This window comes from Gallus gallus, chromosome Z (assembly GCF_016699485.2).
Source record: "Gallus gallus isolate bGalGal1 chromosome Z, bGalGal1.mat.broiler.GRCg7b, whole genome shotgun sequence".
Taxonomy (NCBI): domain Eukaryota; kingdom Metazoa; phylum Chordata; class Aves; order Galliformes; family Phasianidae; genus Gallus; species Gallus gallus.
Genome location: NC_052572.1, coordinates 27,606,125 through 27,629,813, shown reverse-complemented (window position 1 = coordinate 27,629,813; position 23,689 = coordinate 27,606,125). Strand labels below are relative to the sequence as shown.

Below are 23,689 nucleotides of genomic sequence, written 5' to 3'. Positions count from 1 at the left end.
CTGGGACGTTCCTGAGAACCCAATCAATCTCAAAGTGCCAATGGCCCCCAGAGTGAGCCAATCACCATAAATCAGTGAGGGCATCCCTCAGTTCACCCAGTTGCCAACCAACCCCAGAGGGTGGAATGATCCTGAACAAACTCCCAAACTGTTAGGAAAAAATTTGCTCAAATAAGCTTGCTCAATTATCTTTATCCCCAAAAGAGACAGAGGAGAGTCTTTAGCTTTCTTTAGTCAAATAAAAGAAGAGTCCATAGGGACAGTCCCCGCAGGGTCTCTCAAATTATCAGAAGACACAGCCTCCTTTTTTATCCCTATCTCCTGACTGTATGGACCCTCCTCCTTCCCTCATTGGCTGAAGTTTTTGGAAGTTACAGACTTACCAACCCACATACCATGTGTTCCCCCTTGTATGTGACTCCCCTTCGTATCATGAATCAGATGTGTAACTAACTCCAGCTTTATGCAGCTCAGGGCAGAGAAGTTTGTATTGATTAGCCTACTAAGCCTGCGCACTAAGTCCAAAGTTCCTAAGTTTAAATTGCTGAGTGACCTTTGTAACTGAAATCTTATTTGGTGAGAGTTTACAAACTACAGACATCAAGCAGAGAGGAATTTGGAAACCACTGCATCACTTGTCTGCAAGCACATCTTGTTCACAAGCCTCTTTTATCACAGCATCTATACTCAGTAAAATTGTACAGAAATATATATATTTTGTCATCTGAGCACATACTTCTCCAAAGGAAGTGGGCAGTGGAATACCTGAGAAGATGACAGCCTTATAGCAGTTAACCATAAAGATGAACACAGAGCAGTTAAAAATGTACAGGTTACTAAGTTTCACAGTACAGCAGCTTTCCAGTGTGAAACACAGATTGAAAGAAAATGTCAACTCCCTGTGTAGGTAGAGAGGAGGGGTTTTCCGTCCTGGCAAGTTTGTTCTGTCCTTTCAGGCAAGCCTAGCAGCATCGGCATCTCCCCTTCACTCCCAAAACATTCCTTGTCCTGGCATGCACTCTGCGCAGTGTGCCTCCAGCTGGTAGCTGGGAAGAGCTGCAGGATGGAGGCGCCGCTCAGCAGAGCACCACCACCCGCAGAAGCAGCAGCAGCAGCAGCAGCTGCACGCTCCACACTGCTCGGCGTCTCGCCGGCCGAGCGGTAGGGGGAGCTCATCTGCCCGCTGTGTGTAGTCAGGTGAGCCTGAAGTGGTAAAGTCGGTGAGCGGGACCAGGGCTATCAGTGAGCGTGGGGAGGTGTTTGTTGGCCCCTTTCTAGGTGGCCAGGTGGGCTGCTCCTGTTCTTCAACGAGAAGGTGAGAGAACAAGTGACCTGCACACTCCGACTGTGTTTGTGCGATTTGAACTGCTGTGGCGCTGATAGAGATATCCAGGTGCTTTCTTTTCTCAGTGTTAGAAAGTCAATTACAAATCTCAAAGTATTTTAACAGTGATGCATGAGTGGGTAATCTTGTTTTACATGGCTTAAAGTGACACATTCAGTCCTGCCACAGCTTCATCAGCCTCAAAGATACTGTAGCAATGTAACACTATGCCTGGCAGGCCTTCTGATGGGACATGCTCTACTGCTTTCTGATAGCTCCAGGCCAGAAGGCTGTGGAGAAGAGCCTGTGAAGGGTGTTTCCTGCTATACAGAAAGGTAGATAATCAAAATCATATGCTGGGAGAAATATCTTCAGACTTAACAGTATTTTCAGGCTGTCCAGGTAGTGAATGAATGGTAGCAAAGCACCAACAATGCTTAATTTGATCTATATACATAAATAATCTGCTACTTAGCATGTGTTTAAAAAAGTACACCCAGCCTACATCCTCCATAGTATGTGAGTTTGCTTGCTCAGTGCTGTATTTTTCCAAGAGCAACGTAATTAATTTTATTGAAAAAGCTACTAACTCTTGCCAAAACTACAGCTGAGTCACTAGTAACAATTCCATAAAGCATAGATTCACCCAGTTTTGTCTTTATTGCCTTAGCTAAAGGAAAACAGTACTCTGCAGTGCAAAGAGGATTGGAGTATAGAACAACAATGAAGGAGAAAATTATTTATTTAAAGCACGTTAGGAACACAATTCACAGTACATCTTAATAGGGTGACTACATAATGGGGTGATTTTAAAAGGGTGACTTTAAAAAGCAAAGGAAAGACAAGACATAGATCGTACACTAATTGTGGATACGGGTGTTTTCTTCCTTCTTGTAATCAAAGCTGTACAAATGAAGACTGTTTCAAACTATTTATGCACAGGTAAAAAGTATGATGTACTCAATCCGTACATTTTCCTTTTTATTTATCAATTAATACTTAATTTTTCCGTATCAGTTACAATGTTTAATTTAAATACAGTATTATGTCTTACTGACTTCTTGTTTCAAGGTGCAATTTATGAAAACCTACAGTAAATATTTCCTTCTTAATCAGTTCTCTTTGGCACACTTCTGATTTACTTAAATACAAGAGCTAGGAATGACTTGAGTCTATAACACTGCAGGTACCTGAAAGGCTTTTTTGTTAGCATAGAACTGTAGGCTTACCACAAGCTTACTTACAAAGAATTCAGTTTACAAGTAAAATTGCTAACAAACTGTAATATGCAAGGCAAAACATTTGATATAGAATCTCCCCCAGAGAGAGTGATCTTTGCACCATGGAAATCTTGTATAAAATGTGTTAGAAAATGGAGATTTCTCATGAGGAAATTCTTAGTGCTTATCCTACAGGAAGCCGTGAGAACACATGACTTCCTGGGTTAAGATAGGTTTCATGAGATACAGTTTGTCTAATGTGTTGGCACTGTAGTAGCGTTGCAGCTGCAAACTTGCATGTTTACACAGTCAAACTGTGTAAAAAGTTTAGAGACAGTGGCTGCTTTCTATAACAATGCATGCCTCCTAAACTCTTCATACTATAATTATTTTTGTTCTAAGCAGTAAAGCTTTAGACTCCACATTACGTGTTGCTTTATAGTCTATTTTTATCTTCATGACCTCTGCCTACTTTGAGCTTTTTAATATTTGGTAATGCTCAAAGGTAATCTAACTTACCAATGTTTTCAATGGAAATGCATCAGACTGCCACTAAAGTACCTAAACTGGAGAAGTTTCACTTCTTTAAACCCATCAAATACAAGAATGGTAAGCCCACAGCAGTTTGTTTCACCTCTGAAAACCAATGCCAGTGGCTGGCATTTACATGAAAGACATGGAGAAACATGGCTAAATAAACAATGGAAACTTTTCTGTGCCCAATTATTTAATGATAAAAAAATGAAACCTTGTTTGCATTACAATCCTTATTTTATGGCCTCATGGGTCTGCTTTTTTCTGAATCAATCTGCCCTAGTAGTGACCTCTCAGCTGCAGAAATGAGTCTTTTGGCACATGATCAAGATACAGTAGGTGTCTTGTGCAATGTTTTTAGAAGGCAAAGATGTTAAAACAGTCTTCATACAGGTGTTTCATAATGCAGGTGAGATGTGGAATGCTGTGCTACTCCTGAGAAAAACACATTTGGCTGTTCCAGCTATTAATCCCCACTTCTGAGCATGCTGATTCCAAAGAGGCATTTCATATCCTCAGCAACAGTATATACTTAAAATAATAATAATAATAATAATAATAAAATCTAACTGTCTTTGTCTTCAACAAGGATCAAAAGTAGTGAATTCAAATTGCTGGGAGAGGTGATCAGAAGGGGGTAGAACTGGTGAAGAGGATCAGAGTCTGTGCAGTAAATCATATATATGTGAGACATAATTCATTCATTCTCAATTTTCCTTTAAGCTTTTAAAGATCTTGCATATGGCCAAGTCTTTTAGTGCTTCTGTTTCACCTGAAAGCTACTGGCTTTAGAATTGAGATGTTTGCGTGAAGGATATGGTGTCAGATTTATCTACAGCAAAGCCTCCATTGATGTATGATTTCTTGGTCTCTGTTTCATCATTATCAAGTATTGTAGTTTCCAAGGCAAAAGGGTTAACTATGTTGACATCAGAGGAAACATCCATCTGCTCCAGTTCCTTTTTAGAGAGCTTCTCCACTATCCCAGTACCAAAGGCATCTCCCAAGACATTCACCATTGTTCTGAATCGATCTCTATGGAATAAAAAGCTCATGCAAATCATTCTGCGTGTTACTTAAAAAATCCTTTTAGTAAAGGTAAGTTACTGTAGAAAGTGGTTAACTCTTCCCCCCCCCCCCCGCCCCTCATAATACAGATTTTGTATAATTCTAGAACTGAAATAGAAAGTGTTGTAGAATGAGGAGTGACTTCCCAAATTAAGGACTTTGTACAGGATGTGTAAAATTTTAAGTCACATCACTGGTCTATTAACAGCAGTAACCAAAGGGCTGTGCACAGCCCTGAAGGGTCTTGTTGGGAGTCCTTCTCAGGCTGCAGAGTATGCTGCACAGTTAGTTCACTTTGTGATGAGGCTACTTTTGACAGGAGGAAAGACTGAGGAAAAACAGAAGAGTCCACATCATGTGTTCTGTCTTTTTGGCAGTCATTTCCTCAGGCAGAGGAGTGCTTAGTATTCTGGCCCAAAGCCTTGTACTTGGTTGAAGTACAAAGTTGTATTGTTATGTTAAGGAATGTGAAACTTTTCTACTACTTATTTTTTCTCCTAGGAGAAAAAATAATCTGCCACTACTTGGCATAAAAGCCTGAAAATTATGCAAGATAGTAAAGTTTGTAACTTGCCATGGGGTTTGTCAAAAACAACACTGAAGTGAAGCAGTCCAAAACATGTTTTTCTACTACAGCTGCTGAACAACCCTATGAGACAGTACCTATGTATTCTCCATATGGAAGGGAAGTAACTGATAAGTAGAGGAAGAGGAACAGTGAAATAAAATTCTAGTAGGAGTAGTGTGACAAGTAAGCCACACTGGAAACTCATTTTGCATAATATTTCTATTCTACCTCTTCATTAAAAACATGGACAATGTCTTCAAGGTTACGTAGTAAAACTTTTGTAAGTTCAGAATTAACTAGAGGATTGTTAATGAGACACTACTAGCAGGTTGCAAAATAATACATTTTAGGCATGAAGTACAAAAAGCAAGTGTTAATAATCTACATGGCATCAAGACGTGCATTCTGTCTGCTGAGGTGCAAAATGCACTGTCAGTGACCCTTGGTACATGTAATTAATCTTTAATTTTCTTCATACAGCAAAACACTCCCATCTGAAAAAATATCTCAGTTGGAATTAAGAAATGGTTCCAATTATTTATCAGTGTCATGGTGGAACAGGTAATTTCTATATATTCATGGAACACCTAAGTGTGCCTAAGAACTTTGACCCACACGCTTGTGTAAACATTTAAAAAGAAAAAGAATTTAATGTCAAGTGCTTTAAACTTACAGAAGCCAGTCAACTGCAATGATCAGAGTAACGTCTTCAGCTGGCAGGCCGACAGCGCTCAGAACAATCACCATGGTGACAAGTCCAGCTTGGGGGACACCAGCAGCTCCAATGCTGGCTGCTGTTGCTGTGACACTAAATCCCAAATAAAGCCAGGAAAAGGCATTCAGAGTAAGTGTTGCTTACAGAAACTCTATTTACTGACATAAATAGACATATTTCACTACCAGAAAGAAGTTCTTATGTTCTAGTTTTCCTGTGGAACATTATATATCCAGCTTGGGGACAAGACAATGAGGCATGTTTGAACCAGTGCCATCTCAGACACTTGGAGGAGAATCCATAGCTACTTGGGCAGGCAAGCAGTTACAGTTAGCGAATGGCGAATGTTAATACATAGGTAAATGTATGTCTAACCCACAAATCAGATAGATCCCAGGAAGAGTTATGTTTCCAAGTGTTTTCTTTGAGAGATTAATGGCAGTATCCAGAACAATGCTGCACACCCTGGCCTATCCCACCTCCTCAACAGGTCACACAGGCAAGGTCATAGAATAAGAAATGAGAACATTTCTGGGTTTAACTGTGGTTTGAATGATAGTTTCAACTTTTCCCATGAGCTATCCAAAGTAAATTCATTACAAAAGCAAACAAACAAATAAACAAAAAAGAAAAACACAACAAAACAACATCAAGAAAATATGTTGAGTCACAACAAAACATGATGAGTTTAGTCTTACCTAATGGTAACTATCTGGCCAACATCTAGTTCCAAGTCATTCAGTTGTGCAATAAATACAGCTGCTACTGCCTCGTAGAGAGCTGTGCCATCCATGTTGATGGTAGCTCCAACTGGAAGTACAAATCTGGTAATTCTTTTATCAATGAAGTTTTTTTCTTCTGCACAGCGGAAGGTGACAGGCAAAGTTGCTGAACTGGCATGTAAATAAACACAAAAAAAGTAAATGCAAGTAGGGGTGTATCATATCCTTTATCTTTCCTTTTTCTGAGAGCCTGATTTGCTCTAAGAAACAAATGGTGACCTACATCACATAGGAAGGCTATGCTATGAATCTTAAGAGTTGAGTTTTAAAAGCAATGTAACCTTTGCTCTTTCTTCTAATTGTAGGAGGAAGTTAAAGCCTTAGTTATCCTCAAAATTTAACATTAAAATCTTCATTATGTATGTAACCTTGAAATAGACTAAACTCTAGATTTGTGAGTAATGAATGGCAAAAAAAAGAACTATTTCCTGAAGATATGTTGTAAAGGGCAGAGTCTAGTTTTGTAAAAGGCCAGCATAGCTTCACTGCAATCTCTACTGCCATTTTGGGTACTGCAGAAATAATGATAAATGTAGCATTACAACTTCCATTGAATTTACAACTGTCCAGGTGAAATCAGGTTAACAAAGTGGTAACAAAATCAGAGCACAAATAATGCAATTACTATTAAGAACATTACAGAAGATAAATTTTCTTTTTGTTTACCTGGAAGAAATCATGAGGGCTGTCAGAAGTGCCTGAGCCATCCCCATGGCAAATCGAAAAGGATTTTTCCTTACTATTATTAAGTAGATCAGTGGCAGAATTATAGTGGAATGGATTGCAAGTCTGCAAAAGAAGATGGTCTAGTTAAACAGATTGAGTTCTTTAGATCTATGATTTAAAATTTTACAATTTAGAGAGTAGGACTGTAAAACAAAACCTGAGGTTCTTTCACTCTTTTGTAAGGTGGGAGAGATTACTATTTGTATCTCTTTCCAAAGTAGAGCACGGATTAATCAATATATTTGAAATCCTCCAGGGATGGGGCACCCACAAACTCTCTGGGCAGCCAGTTCCAGCACCTCACCACTCTCCTGGTAAAGAACTTCCCCCTAACATCCAACCTAAATCTTCCCTCCTTCAACTTAAAACCATTTCCCCGTGTCCTGCCATTATCTACCCTTGTAAATCCTTGTAACATGCACCCTGGGATCCTGAAGGAGCTGGTTGGTGTGCTTGCCACATCACTCTTCATCATATTTAAAAAGTTATGACTGTCAGTTGAAGACCCTAGTGACTGGAAAAAGGGAAACATCACTCCCATTTTTTAAGAAAGAAGGAATGGAAGACCTGGCGATCTATAGGCCAGTAAGCCTCATGTCTCTGCCTGGGAAGATCATGTATCAGATATTCCTGGAAGCCATGTTAAGGCACATCCGAGATGAGGAGGTGATTCAAGACAGCCAGTATGGCATCACAGAGGGCAGATCATGACTGACCAATCTGGCAGACTTCTATGAAATGGTTTAGTGGGCACGGTAGTGATAGGTTTGCAGTTGACTAGATGATCTCAGTTGTCCTTTCCAGTCTTAATGATTCTATGATTCTATGATTTTACGATAAGATGGAGTGATGGCACCTGTAGACATAGGAGGAGTAACTGAGGTTGTCTACCCAGACTTCTGCAAGGCTTTTGACATGGTTTTGTACCACAACCTTATCTCTACATTGGAAAGAGATGGATTTGAAGCATGAACTACTTGAAAGATGAAGAACTGGTTGAATTATCACACCCAGAAGGTCGTGTTCAGTGGCTCTATGTTCAGGTAGAAACTAGTCATGAGTGGCACCCCTGGGGGTCTGTTTTGGGACCAGTTATCTTTACCATCTTTATCAGTGTCATAGATAGTGGAATTGAGGTCACTCAAGCAAGTTTGCAGATGACACTAAGCTGAGTTGTGCAGCTGATACAATAGAAGGGAGGGATGCCATCCAAGGTAACCTGAAGAATCTTGAGAAGTGGGTCCATGAGAACCTAATAAGGTTCAACAGAGTATTGCACTTGGGTTGGGGCATTCCCAGATACGTGTGTAGACTGGGAGAAGAACTTACTGAGAACAACTCTATGGAGAAAGACTCGGGGTCCTTGTGTATGGAAAGCTAGACGTGAGCTAGCAGTGTGCACTTACAATCTGGAAGACCAACTGTATCCTAGGCTATAACAAAGGAAGGGTTGCCAGCAAGGCATGGGAGGCGACTGTCCCCCTATACTCTGTTCCTGTGAAGCCTCATCTGAAGTACTGCATCCAGGTTTGGGGCCCCCAGCACAGGAAAAACATGATGATCAGAGTGCTGAAGCATCTCTCTTCAGCCAAACTGACAAAGCCAGGATTGTTCAGCCTGGAGAACTGGGCCCACTATTGTTTATCTTATTCATCAGAGACTTGGATGAAAGGATAGAGTGCATCCTCAATAAGTCTGCTGATGATGCAAAGCTGGGAAGAGGGCTGGTACTCCAGAATACTGTGCTGCCATTCACAAGGATCTCAACAGGTTGGAGATATGGGCAGAGAGGAGTCTCTTGAAATTCTGTACAGGCAAGTGCAGGGTTCTACATCTGGGGAGGAATAATCCCAAGCATATGTAAAAGCTGGGGGCTGACCTACTGAAAAGTAGCCCTGCAGAGAAGGACCTGTGAATTCTGTTTGACATCAAGTTGACCACGAGCTAGTAATGTGCCCTAGTGCTCAGGAAGGCCAATAGTATCCTAGGCTACATTAGGAAGAGTACTGCCAGCAGATTAAGTGGGGTAAGCCACCTCTTCCATCAGCTCTGGTGAAGTCTCACCTAGAGTACTGCATCCAGTTCTGGACTCCCTAGTCCAGAACTAGAGAGACATACAGTTTCTGGAGTGAGTCCAATAAATGGCTACAGAAATCATTAAGGGACTGGAGCATATGAGGAAAGATAGAGGCATCTGGGCCACTACAGCTTGGAGAAGCGAAGGCTCAGAAGGTATTTGATCAATGTGTGTAAGTATATGAAGGAGAGGTATAAAGAGAATGGGGCTAGAGTCTTCAAAGTGGTGCCAAGCAAAAAAGAGGAAGTGGGAACAAACTGAAACAAGGAAGTTCATCTGAACATGAGGAAAAGCTACTGTGAAGGTAACCAATCACTGGAAGAAGATGCTCAGAGAAGTTATGTAGTCTGCCTTCCTGGACGTATTATTCAAAAGCTGTCTGGACACAATCCTGGATAACATGCTCTAGGGGACTCCACTTGAGAAAGAAGGTTTGACTAGACGATCTCAAAGTTTCCTTCCAATCTCAACCCTTCTGTTATTCTGTGATATTTCAGACACTACAAATGAAATATATATCATTCTATCATCTTCCATGTTGCAAGGTGCTGAAATACTGTCTTTTGAAACAATTACTTTTCATAATGAATTAATTCTGTTGACATACAAAAGATCAAACTATGCTCTTGGCTTTATACATTGCTCAGGTGGCTTGGATATTGGGTGTGCCTTAATTTGTGAGTACTAACTTTAGACGTAAACAGCCTGCTACAAGTATATTTGAAATGAAATATACATAAAATGTCTGTGTAATATTTTCTGTGTTCCAAGGTCACAGATTATGGCAACATCAGCTCTTCTTGAAGATAAGTTATCATAGCATGGAAATACAAAGCCCAAGGCATGTATGACCTTGGGTTTTTTATTCTGTCCTCACAAGATGTTCCTGTGAACAATATTATGTTGTAATAACACTTTATGATTTTAGAGTATTTGATAAAGACAGCAATATATCATGGTGCTATCTGTTCTGCCAACATCAGGCAACTAGCAGAGCTGTAGCCACAGTACAGAAATCCACAACACCACAAAAACAAACAAGCAACAACAACAAAAATCACACCACCTTGAAATCTAGATATTTATTCTGTATTCAGAAAAGGGTTTATTTAGTGAAATGTAAATGAGAGCACACAATCTGTATCAATAAAATTCAGTAAAAAAGTTGTAATATGAAACCTATTGATTCATACAGTGGTGCCTGAGAACAAACTGAATTCTCCAGAACATAGAAAAAGTATACAGGAATGAATACTGCTGGGTGTCTTAACAAAAAATGTTGATGAGAGTTAATTTTTCAATTAATATTTATTTCCAAAAATATGATTTCCACACAAAGGTATTTTTTAAATTTTAGATTCTCACTTTACTACTGCCAGCACGAACATGGCGTTACCCAAAACAATGTTTGTGCATATTAGTTTCAATACTACAAATTATCATGAAAAAAAAAAATTAGAAGTAATATTTATTTGCATGTATGAAATGCAACTGACAGCAAGAAGCAAAAGTTTTTGTTTCTCAGATTGGCATACCTTACAGCACTCAAGAAATCTATCTGCCTTGCTGCTTTCAGATGAGACAAACAGATGAGATTGCTTGCTGTAGTTTCCTTTTTTTCTTAATCCCTCAGACTGAGAGACCTTGGCATATGTATTATGACTTCTACTTTGATTTTTCTCCCCTGTGACTGCTAGCACATCCTGTTTATGGTGCTGCTATGATAAAAAGTGACAGGATGAAGATATTTAGTGGCCGACTAGAGAAGAGGCATTAGGGCAGGCATGTCCAACCTGGGGCCATGCAGCCTGGCTTTGCCTGTCCTGCAGCTGCCCTCTGCCCTGCAACATCACGGCAGTGGCTCTTCCCCACTAAACAGCCTGGTACAGCCCCAAGCATGCACCCACTGTTCAGCAAAAAGCAAACATTAAATGGAAATTTAAAGAAACCAGCATTATGTGTTACACTAACATAAACTGTACTCATCTTTGTAACGTTTTGGAAAAGTGAAGATTCAGTGATATTTTTAAAGCTTCTTAGGAAGTCATACATCTGAACTGATTTTTCAAGATGCTGGCTTATGCTTAAATATAAACACAACAACTTTGAATTAAATATTATTATCTAGCAAAAAAATTATGCAGAAAAGAGATCCTTCTTGATTTTTTTATGGAGAAGTTTGCTTTTAAGATACATACATTCCCCTTCTCTTTCTTTGGTTGTCAGAAAGCCTGTGAATGAGTTTTGAAGCAAACAGCATGCATATGTAAAAAGAAGGGAGATAGAAGCCATTAAACAACTTTGGATAGAGCTTCTAGACAAAATATGAATAAATTACTAGTATAATGAAGGAATTATAGGAGTGAATGCTAGGGCAATGAACCAAGACAGCCCAGAAGTTATGCTTCACTGAACTGAAAATAGCAATTTATATGCATTTAATTTATTGGGACCATAATAACCATTTATCTTTCCAAAGGGTTTTTTTGTTTGTTTGTTTGTTTGTTTTTTGTAGTAATATTCTTCAGAGATGTATAATGATCTAGTATTACAATCTATATCACTTAGAGCAGTTAAGCTACTCCTTCTCAAGTTTCAAATCTGCAAAAGATTTTCTGCCACTGCCTCAGCCTCTTATTGCTCTCCACAGTCAGATGTCTACAGAAAGAATAGCACAGATGTTTTGATGCTTGGCTATGTTGTGCAGTTAACAACTGCTGGTTTTGCAGCTTCACCAGCTACTTTTGTGTTAAAAGATAAAGAAATAGCATGATCTATCAGTATCAGCAACCTGCTCTGTGTGAAGGTGAGAAGGGCTCAATATCACCTGGGCTTAGCTTAATTTATTGAGTAGTGCATTCACTATGCATTTGTATAGGGCAGCAGAACTGACACTCTGCAGGTTCTGAGGTCCCATATTGATTCCCAACTTCATTCTGATATTCCCATATGTTCAACAGCCTAGAAACCCCCTTTTAGTCATAATTCACACCCTTACTCTTTCCTAAGCCCTAGTTTCTAAAAGAAACATTTCTACCTTCAAAAATGCAATGACATCATCTGTTCCAGCATCAAGGTGAGAAGATAAAATAATAAATACAACCACAGCTAAAAAAAACACTCATTTTTTAAAACAAAACATGATTTTCACCGTTGGGAATTTTTGTATTTGACCTAGAAGGCACTGGTTATTGTGGATAATTAAACTGTAATCTACTGAATTCCCAAAATTGTATACATTTAATACCATTTTTTAGAATATGACATACCCACTTAATACCGTAGCCATATAAAGACCCAGTTTACGAAAGATTTCCCAGTCCTCAACTTCTATTATCTTCCCAGCAATTAAAAACACAATACCAATTGGCATATACCTAGAGAGCAAAAATAGAACAATTAAAAATCTATTCTCAGAAACACTTCATGTTCACCAAATAATAATGTCTTGTGCAGTATAACTTTTAAAAACAGACTAAAGAATTTCCTTTGATACTGCATTATACATCTGATTTTACTTGCTTGAAGCAAGAATACAATAGAGATGAAGAAAAAAATACTGAGAAATTAGAATAAATTTAACTCTGTGTATAGTCTAACAAATACTGCATAGCCTGGTGTCACAGAATACACAGAAGTTGGGAAAAGGAGTGAGTTTTGCCCCACTGTAGAAAATGTTTGTATGTGGCTATACATTTTATATATATATATATATATATATATACACACACACCTTATTTGAAAGTGGATGTTTTCAGGGCTGAGACCAAAGTCTGTGCTCTCTGAAATCACAGAGATGTGAAAGGTCTCCTGCTCTTCCACAAGTTGTCCTATAGCACTAAAGGCTACATGTGTAGTGAGTGTAGAAAAGATTTTAATATGTTGGGATAGCACAGTAATCAGTGTGTTTCTTGATGGAGGGGCTTCATTCCACAGTGAGTACACAGAGCCATTTCTAGCAGTAATGAATAGCTGCATGAGCTGTGGCCTGCAGCAGACAGATTCAAGGCAAAATTGGGACTTACACTAGCACCAGCTCTGCTTCATTCCTTTTAGTACCACAGAGCAGGCTGTGACACAGACAAGATGCCTATTTTCAGCTCTGATTAAGTATAGTATAAATTAATCTACAAATTTGTGAATTTATGAAAATTATACATTTAAAATTTTTAATCGCTAATTTATAAAAATGTCTGTGCTTTACCTCACTATTACTTTCCCCCTGTGCAAAACAGAGTTTCCTAGTTTCTGCTGAGCTCTGAACAGGATGAAAGCAGAACTAGTTCCTCACATTGTCAGTGTCCACGGTTACCTTATTTGCAGCAGAAGCTCCCATACTGCTAGAGACATATGAAGCCTATAGCTACTAACTTGGACATATGAAAGACAAAGGATAGTCAGCTTATGGGGAGAAGCCTGTATCTGTAGCCTGTGCTAACTCTAGAGCATTGTTAGCTGCACAGTGAGGCAGCCTATTCCACAGGGCTCTAACTCAGTTGGGAACTGGATCAGCTGTATAGTTCAGAGCAAGCTGCAGAGACAGAACTACCTCTCTCTAAAGGTAGACAGAAGTGTGCAGCTAAGCTTTCAATATGCTTACTGTTTTGCAGAAACTTCAGCGTGCTGAAATGGAGAGAAAACCCATGAAAGGGAGAGATCTGCTAAGTTACTTTCACAGTGAAACAGGCAAGTACGAGAAGAGAACTATAGTAAAATGGCATAATGTGCTTGCATGTAGGATCAAAATCTGGAAAGGACTGAGTGTGTTTATGATGCTCATCTTGTAATTGTGATCTGCTCAACAACTACTGTAAAGACACATGCTTTGTTAATTGCTATGAAATCCAATGAAATACTATCAGATGAGTTGCTGCACTTTTTTTTCCTCTCTGAGAACATTATGTGAGAATATTTTGAGAATGTTATCTCACAAAGCCTATTAGCACAAGATAAATGATGCCAAATTGCATCTTGCATGTCACTGCAGATTTTGCTCAGTTGTGTGGCTTGTACATTAATTTATATTTCTAAATGAACTTAACTCCAAGGACAGCTACCCTGTGAACACAATAGGAAATAGTGTTCAAGACTGAGGAGGCCATGTGGGTGCTGATGCTTTTACAGTCCTCCAATCATCAGCACAGTTGCACAGTCTTGATATGAGCTTCCAGTAAGAATGTCTGAAAAACTTGTGTAACAGTGGAACTGTTCTTTCAGCAGATAGTAAGTGGGAGCCTTGTCTCTAGTTTCCTGAAACGGACCAAAATATGTAGAATGAAACTGCTTACCAGCCTTCCTTTAAAGCTGCTTGCTGAAAAGCACATACACAAAAGCAAACATGAAGTATAAGTCCGTACCTATATTTTCACTTAATGACAAAATTCACTTAAAGAAGTTGTTAGAAAATGCCAGTATGTCCTTGGACTTACCACATAATTATCTGAACTATCCTCATTGTAGCTTCATTCAGTGCATTGAAAAAATCCACTAGAACTTGTCCTTTGTCTCCCATTTTCCCAATAACCATTCCAAAAACAAGACAAAAGACGATCAAACCAAGAACATTGATGCCATCGGAATACATGCCCACGATCTTATATTCTTGAGTTTTGTTCTATGTATCAGATTCAAGGGAGAAAAGTTACAATCTGAAAACACTGAGTTTACTTTAAAGAGCTCTTAAATGAAAACATAGTAAGACCTTCTTTGAAAAGACATAGAACTTTACCACAATCACTCTACTCTGGGATCCTTTAAAAGTTGTGTATTTTAGAGCTATGCAGCAATCCAACCAAATCTTAGGTGAGAGTAAAGCAACTTTCTACAGACTTCTGACACAAAGAATGGCAAGGTTCTAGTATCCTCAGTCATGCCTTCAATATTTTCAAAACTTACTTCCTGCTATGGGGAACAAAACTCAACTGATGTAGAATCCTTGTGGTCACTTCTAAGCAAGTCAAGGTCTTTTGCCCAGATTTATGAAAACAGTCAGTTGTGTAAGAACTGGGATGCTGCTGTCCAATTTTGCCTCCAGTTAAAAAACTATTTTTCAGCTGAAATCAGTGAAATTGCATAATTTATAGAAGAATCAGAAGAACATCACATAAAAAACATACTAATTAGGTAGGTATTTGCACAATTCTCTGTGTTTGTGTAATATTCATATATGAAAGACAGAATTATTTACTGCATTCAAGATTTAATCCATGTCCTTTCATATAGCCCAAATTCTCATTATCTTAATACATATGAGATGCAATTTGGAAAAAGTATGGTAAAAAGAATACTAACCTGCTATTGTTCACAGTTCTGTTTACAGTATATTGAATTCATTTCCTACTATCCTCTAATGTAATTAAAAGATTTACAAACTTTCAAAACCCACAAGCATTTCAGACCTCAAATCGGAGACTTGCTAGACATCTTCCTTACTTTTGTCTCTTTTTTTTTTTTTTTTTTTTTTCTGGGACACTCAGTTACTTCATTGCTGCTTAAGCACCTTCTGCTGATGTATATGCAGCTTTCCAATAATAAGCATTCTCCTTAATTTCTCAGAAAATTGACCATTAATTTGCATACACATTTAATGGAGTATATAAATCCACTATTTTCTTACATAATATACTAACTCAATATTGTTTATTTACCAGTGGAGCCCTCAGGTTTTCTTAAACCTACTTGAAGGTCCTCATAATCACCACTAGAATTTACTTACTTCATTTTCTGCCCTTTTGAAAATATATCTATGTACCACGTCCTTACTTATCTCAATCACTAGCTGGGATATCAGTACTTAAACTGAGTTCATAAAAAAGACGGAGATTGTCTTTTTACATGGTCTGTAATGATAGGACAAGAAGGAACATTTTAAACCTAGAAGAAGGGAGATTAAGATTAGATATTAGGAGGATATGCTTTACTCACAGAATGGTGAGGCACTGGGACAGTCTGCCCAGGGAAGCTGTGGATGCCCCATCCCTGGAAATGTCCAAGGCCAGGTTGGATGAGTCCTGGGCAGCCTGATCTAGTGAGTGGCAACCCTGCTTATGACAGGTGGGTTGAAACTGAATAGTCTTTAACGTCCCTTCCAACCCAAGCCATTCTATGGTTCTACGATAACAACTACATCAAATTTAATCCATATTCTTCTTTCTCACTTCCCATATTACAATGAAATATAACAATAAAGGTCGCACCTCCAAAACTCCTGCTGTTGTAGCAGTTGTAACAGGTTCTTCTGTAAATGTGGAGCTATTTTTATCCACACCGGTTGTAGCTTCCACTTTTTCACGTTTGGTTTTATACTGAAAAAGTTGTTTCAAAAAGAAAAGATCTGATTTAAAAATATGAGGAAACTGAAAAACGGACAAAGGCATAGCTGCCCACTAAAAATAAGGGGAAAATGAAGCAACTTGACATACACATGCATTATTTCCCAATTAATTTGAGATACCATGTTCTTTTTTCTTCTGATTCTGTATATCAAACAAGTGATTCACAGTAATCTGCTATAAATTCTGCTCTCCAAATTCCTAGACATCTGGTGGATCTTGCAGGGGATGAGCCATAGCTCCAGTAAAAGACAAAGGGATTTTTTGCTGAGACAACTAGTATGGAAAGAATCACTGACAGTCACTCTAGAAGCGGACTGTTGTGCTGATGCACCTGATTCAATTCACACTGCTTTCATCTTCTACACCAATGGAGCAGATATGACAGTCTCACTGTCTACAAAGAATGCTTACAGCATCCCACTATCAGGATAGTTACACCAATATTGCTATTATGTAGCCTTTGAAAAGATGGATTCCTTTTGTTCTTTCCTAAAGGCTTAGTACAGGGTTTTATAGCTCAACAAGGCACAACATTTTCCCTTAAAGTTGTTAACATATGAAACAATCTGCATGGAGAAGTTTTGTAAACTGGAAGACACTCAGTGTTGTGCACAGAACAGTTAATATCATTTCTGATGGGAAAGGCAAACTACCTCACATACAAACTTCAGAGTAACTGGTAGGTAGCCACTGGAGAAGACAAAAAGGAAAAACAGAGATCATCACAAAATACAGTTGGATATATTTATGGATAAAGATGACTGAATCTGAAGTAACACTATTCCACCTTCCAGATCTCACTGTTTCCAAAAGAGATGTCTCCTTTCCCTCAAGATGAATCATCAGTTCTAGAAATGGGCATCAGAGGTGAGATACAGTGGTGTGAGGGCTTAGTTACACAGATTTCATAAAAAACAGATTTTTTAAGAACTAGGAAGTAAATTCACGTGACATGGTTCTTGTAATTCTGCCTGTCCCAGGATGGAAAAATGTATTAACACAATGGTTGATCTCTGCATTCAAGTTCTAAAAAGGATATTTTTGCAAAGAGTGATCCAGAGCTGACAACAGAGTACTTATCATAATGGAAAAAAAACCAAGATGCCTTAAAAAAGTAGTTCTATGGGAGATTAAATTAATCCTGGACTTCTGAGAATTCTCACATTACATAATTTTGGGGGATAGAGAAGAAAAATTTGCAGTCAGCAATGAAAATTATAGTAACAAAAAAGGGGTATTTAAACTTACCTGTTGAAAACAGGCCTGGACGAGATTTTCTGGGAACATATTCCTATTTTAAAAAGTAGAAGTATTTTAACATTAGACTACAAACACTGTTTATCTAAGTAAAATGATAAAATCTGCTGCTTGACAGATCTGATTGTGCTTCTTTATCCAGAGAAAAATGTAGTTTGCACTGACAGATTCATTCCTGAAAAATCAAAAAATCAAAGATTCGGGACTTCTAATGATTAGTTGACTGTTGCTGTACTATGGATTCTTTGAGCTTATTTTTCAATATTTCATTTTTCTGCTTGTTAGTTACTACACTTTTTTTTTTTTTCCTGCTCTGTCACCTCCACCAACTGCATGAGAAATACAGGAGACAGTTTGAAGTCTTTCAGGTGACTTGTAAAATGTATGTTGGAGAAAAAGAATATGGAAGCACCACATATTTAGTGTTCTATTGTAGTTTTGAAATCATAAATTAATCTTGATGATGAAAGATTACCATTTGTTATCCCAGCATCAATTTTTCATGCACTGAAAGGTTAGGAAATTAGATCAGAAGCAATGCAACCCAGTTGTGTGCCTCCTTTCCAGTGCCCAATTTCACATTCAAACAATTGCAGAAAAAAAAGCATTAATTAGGTTTTTATTGAATAACCAACCTCGTACAGAGAAAGTCATTCTATGATGCAGGAGAATTTTTTCTGTCTCTTTAAGATCTTGTACAAACTCTTGTCTTTATTTTTCAAGTTTTTAAAGAAAAATTTAATCGAAACCACAAGCAGTTTGTACAAACCTGGGATTTCCACCTGTCTTTACATGACAATTTGGATTTGGACCTTAAATCTGATTAATATGTAGAAAAAATAATTGTAATTTCCTTTAAACAGAATTTTAGATCTCAACTGCAACTGCTAATTTACAGTCTTACATTTGTTTACTGTAAAGTGTAGTAAAAACTCAAAGTAGTCTAAATTATAGTTCACACTACTTCTTGTTACAGAAGGATATTTTTATGCAATGATTTTCATCAGCCCTTTTAATGTGCATGGACATATTAATGTAGAAGTAACTGATAACAGACTGCATTAGACTTTCTTAAGCAGTTGATCACATATTGCCCCAGTCTATTCCTGCTGCAAACGACTACAAGGAATTAAGTGAACCTGCCAAGCAACTGCAGGATGGAATAGAAGCTGGGACAGCTGTGGACTGTCACATGTGCGACTATGGGGTTGAGGTCTGTTCATGCCAAAGAGGTCTACCTTGATCCAAGCTGGGACAGAGATATACCAGAGGGCCACAAACATTTGCTATTACATATGATTCTTTCAAGACACATACATACATGCACATATATATGGGTATATAGGTACATATAACAAATGTCAATGAACTGTGAATCTGGAGTTGTATTTGCAAGAGTCAGTCACACTTCATGAAATTAAGAATGCTAAAAAAGTAACTTTTAGATTTTTAGAATGCAGTTAATCTTATACGATAGATTACGTAAAAATTCTAGAGGGTAGGAATAGCGATAAAGAATAGAGACCAGTGGCAGTTGGAAAAAAATAATCCTCAGAAACATTTGTGAGGAAACAGTGAGTACTTAGCCACTATGACTGTTTTTGTTGATTTTACCAAATTCCTTAAACAAATTAGAATTTATTCAGTTCCAATCAATCCTGAAAATCTGCTCAGATCTTTTCCAGAGTTTTCTAGGAGATGCTTTATTCTAACCATTTTACATATCTGTTATTTACCAGGACACTACTGAGAAAAGACTCATTATAAGGTTCCCTTAGAAAATGTTGATGTGACATTTTTTAACAAACTACTTGAAAGTTGCTCTAAAATGTCAAACCTGCTAGCAAACAAGTTATTCTGTCCTTATTCATTCCAACATCATCGGAAAGCATGTTTATTGTGCTATGCATTATGACTTTTTAATTAGTTGCTATTTATTATTTATTTATTATTTATTATTCTTTATTTATTATTCATATCTTTTAAATTATTATTATAGTAAACAACTTTATCATTATTCTATACCCCAAACAAGGGTATGGAAACTAACCAAAAAAAATCTCACCTGATCAGATCCAGCATGGCATCAACAGTACTGACTTCTGGGGTGCTGCCCACTCTGTCTATTTCATCTGCTGTTTGAGGCACTCCAGGTTTAATGGTCACAACCAAGACAATCCCTGCAGAAGAAGAAGAACCGAGGGAAGAGCTCACATTGCAAGCAGAGGCACTGGTGCCTCTTGCTAATGTAATGCATCCTGTATAGCAAATTCTTCATGAGCTAAGTTCATCAAATTCTACTTGTTTCAGTAAAACTAGTCTATAACAATAATGTAACATATGAAACTTATGTTTCTGTTTGAAACAGAATGAAATAAAAATTTCTAGGCAGGAAATGCTAGGTCTAACCTTGTGACCATTGAAATCAAGAACTAATTTTTCATTGACATTAGTGGCTTCATTTTAGGCATTTTTAATGTTACATGAAATACTAGTCTTTTCAAGGTTTACACTTTTTTTTTTTTTTTTTAATCCAAACAAACCTAAAGTAAATCAAACTACTAAATCTCACTGCAGGAAGGACAAGGCATTTGGATGTCCTTCAGCAAGATATAAATAAAACTTCCTAATGACAGCTGTGAATAAAAGCAGAATTGCATTTGTGTAACTGTGTGCAGTAAAACAAGTAATATCATATTATCATGCAATATCTTAGATTAGCCTCTCAATTTAACTGCTGGAGGTTGTCTGATTTAATCCCTCTTTCAAGGCAGGAACAATTTCAAAGTTAGATCCATGTATAACATGTCACTCTTTATTAAGTCTTCCTCACTGTGTATTCACTTGAAACTCCCAGACAGATGAGATACTATCCTACTCAGTGACATTTTGTTCTCTATAATGTAACATTTAGGAATGATTCACGTCTGATACATCTGTACATTATTTTTTTCTGTTGTTAAATATTGCTTTGCTTTACAAGCAGACACATACAGTGCACATACTGTCCTTCAAATAACTGTGCAACAGTTTATTTTCAGTGGGTGATATCTGTGTACAGTATTCACTCAGGCTCAACAGAACACAATGATAAGCCACAAGTGACATGGCAGCTGACAGCAGAGAGTTTAATTCTATTTCCTATTTAAGAGCACAGCCTGAAAGTGTCTAATCATGTAAATATTTAAGATTTCAAGGCTTCTTTTAGGGAGTGAACTTTCTGCAAGAGATGTGGACTTCAGAGTTGTCGAAGTGGACCCTGACATTGGCAAAGAAGGTAACAGCCTTTTAAAAAAGGACTGGAGTGACAAGGACGGCAATATTTTCTCTCACTCTTTCAGGTAATACAGATAATACTATCTTACATCTGAGAATCTATCATACTGCTACTGAGGAAATTTACTTCATAGTTAAGAAAGGCCTTAAAAAGGGCAAGATGTTCACTCTTATTTCACTGGTCACTGTTTAGCTAACTAGACAGCTTTTAATCTTGCCTGAAATTTAAAGCAAAAATGCCTGCGACTACCTGTTGGATATGAACACAGCTCCACCACAAATAGCAGGACTAACTTCTCCTTGCATCAGGCTACAAGTATGTATAATAATGTCTGTATGATTCCTGTCTCTCCTCACTATGCTGTCTTGGCAAATTAGTATTGTCACAGTACTGTATACTTCTAACCAGGCAATGCTGAGGATTTTAACATATAAGCATCACAGAGTACCTAGTATTACAGCAATGACTGTAGTGCAGAAGTAATATATGACTGCTCGCAAACCAATCTTCCCAGAAACACTGGAATCCAAAGCAGCAACTCCTGCAAAAAGAACCACAAAACAAAATGCTAAAAAATAGTCTAAGAAGAAATTTAATACTTTTGTAGAGGGTTAATTCTATTCAGTAAATACTTCCTTATTCTAGATATTTCTTAACAATTAATTGCCAGTTGCATTTCTGAAGAATTACTGTAGCAGACATTTGCTTCTGCTTGTTTGCAATGGTTTACTGGATTTTTCTAGGAAAGATAATGAGTATTTTCTGATTCCTTGATGTTGGTGAGGAGTTAGACTTCTGTTTAATGAAATTATGTTGCAATCTATTTGTATAGTCACTTAAATAATAAGTTCACTTTCATCAAATCTGTAACATGTCAGTTTTAAAACTGAAGGCAGCAGGACAGGAGCTGCTGAGGGCTGTCGTCACAGGCTGTTCAAAGGCACACACAGACATACATGCCAGGCTTATTCCTAGCAGGTTTGCCTGTGTTAACAGGTTTAGTTACTTGTTTTTTCAAACTAAGATTCTTCTGCAGGTGGGCAGTACCCAGTCCTCACTGCCAGGAACTGAGGGCAGCTTCTGTTAAAGGAGGTGGGAAAAGTGCTGAGAAAGGTGTTGTTCTGAGGTTAGTTTAGCTTCTGGAAAAAAAAATACTATATAAAACTGCTCAGGAAGTACCTTTTAACAGTTTAGAAGTTTTACAGTAGTATCTGTAGGCATACAATTCAGTAACCAGGGCAAAATGAGCAATGTGACTGTAAAACTTGACTGTCTATAATCACACTAGTTAATAATTCACTGCTATCTTTTTATTACACATTTGTGATCCTTTTATATTTTTATGTTTATTGAGTCAAATTATCAAAGACTGGCCAGATTCTCTTTTCTAGGAAAGCAAAACTACCATGAGGATATTTAGTCTCAGAGATGCATGACTTTGCATTAAGAATAAAGTTTCAGAAGCTATGGGGGAAAGCACTGAAGATTTCCAATGATAATGTAACTTTCTGATCTTTGGACTGAGAAGGGATTGCAGCAAGTATACTTTAACTGTGTGTTAAAACCTGTTTCTAAAGATATATTACAGCCGTAACAACTTGTACCTAGAACATTCATATAATGCCTTACTTGTACTGTTAATTGTTATTGAAAATGTAAACAACCCTGGGAGGGGAGAATGAAGGTTATTTTATCATTTATTTGATGATATTGGGGTTTTCCACAGACAGTATATACAGTTAGATTGATTGCAGAAGATACGTACATATACATGCAGAAATCATGATGTAAAGACTATCACACTTGTACAGCAAGTAAGAATTTTAAAAATGTATTAGTACTGCAATGGAGCACAGATCAGTGCACAGAAAAAAGCACTGCCACAGCTATTATAGGAGGCTGTCAGCATTGAGCTTGTTTGAGGTGCAAATAACACAGTGGACATACAATCAAGGCCATCGTTTTCATTTCTCATGCTGGCAGTTAGGTAAAACCAAGTGGAAAGGAGGACATTCACATTGTGGTGAGCTAAGCTGTGGCAGTTATGGTGATAGGAAGTCTTGAGATGAATAATAATATATAATGGGTTCTATGGACAATAGAAGAGCTGATTTAAATAAATGACTGTCCATGCTGAAACTTTTTGCATCTTCTCTACTAACTCAGAAGATTTTACATTGTGTTTGTAAAGAAGAGCAGACTGTTATGGCCAAAGATCCATATTTTATAATAAATAATTGATTTCTAAACTAAAGTTTGCTGTATAGACTGTCAATATTGATTAGATAGCCAGCAGAGGTAAGACAATACTCTTCTCATGGGCAGGATTTCTTCACAAAGCCTGCTTTCAATATTATGCCTGATAGTGTTACTGAGCCAGCCTACAGTCTAATAATCATGCAAAGTTATTTCCTTGGAGTACTCACTTGTAAGGATTCTACAATTAGCAAGATACCAAATTCCTGTGACAGCAGTTCTACAGGCTCCAAATGAAATCCCTTAGCAAACTATTATATTCACTAGAGGTGCAGAGGCATAATTAAGAGTAATCTTTGTCCCTGTATTTTTAAACTGGATAATGATTCCGTTAGTGAATGAGTCCTGCTAGAATCTAGCTTGTGCTTACACTGCCATGTCGGTGGTGTTCTCCTAGAAGTTATAAAAACACACAAATAAGTCAGGCAGATATAACTAAGTACACGTATGCTCTTAGTAAGATAGGTGTGGGATTTTTCAGGAAGACAGCTGTACTCTGCAATAAAACTGCATTCAGGATTATAATTGCATTTGGGAATGAAGTACCATCC

General features: G+C 37.7%; 1 protein-coding gene and 2 long non-coding RNA genes across 3 annotated transcripts in view; 2 read left to right on the top strand and 1 right to left on the bottom strand.

The window, feature by feature from the left end:
* The first annotated feature begins 1,029 nt into the window (after window positions 1-1,029).
* LOC427353 lies at window positions 1,030-14,446 on the top strand. Its single transcript, XR_005843099.2, has 3 exons — window positions 1,030-1,197; window positions 5,390-5,558; window positions 13,625-14,446. It is a non-coding gene; the product is annotated as an uncharacterized LOC427353 (long non-coding RNA).
* SLC1A1 (solute carrier family 1 member 1) overlaps window positions 2,049-23,689 on the bottom strand; it is a 59,577-nt gene continuing 37,936 nt past the window's right edge. The window contains exons 3-12 of the mRNA XM_424930.8: window positions 21,331-21,423; window positions 19,671-19,785; window positions 17,597-17,639; window positions 16,211-16,318; window positions 14,444-14,628; window positions 12,284-12,391; window positions 6,878-7,000; window positions 6,128-6,322; window positions 5,388-5,522; window positions 2,049-4,113 (exon numbers count right to left, since the gene is read on the bottom strand). Of these exons, the coding sequence (XP_424930.4) occupies window positions 3,867-4,113; window positions 5,388-5,522; window positions 6,128-6,322; window positions 6,878-7,000; window positions 12,284-12,391; window positions 14,444-14,628; window positions 16,211-16,318; window positions 17,597-17,639; window positions 19,671-19,785; window positions 21,331-21,423 (1,352 nt within the window). The 3' untranslated portion in view covers window positions 2,049-3,866. The remainder of the gene's footprint in view (window positions 4,114-5,387; window positions 5,523-6,127; window positions 6,323-6,877; window positions 7,001-12,283; window positions 12,392-14,443; window positions 14,629-16,210; window positions 16,319-17,596; window positions 17,640-19,670; window positions 19,786-21,330; window positions 21,424-23,689) is intronic.
* On the top strand, window positions 15,869-23,136 carry LOC121108548. The gene is made up of 2 exons (XR_005843098.1): window positions 15,869-17,215; window positions 20,814-23,136. It is a non-coding gene; the product is annotated as an uncharacterized LOC121108548 (long non-coding RNA).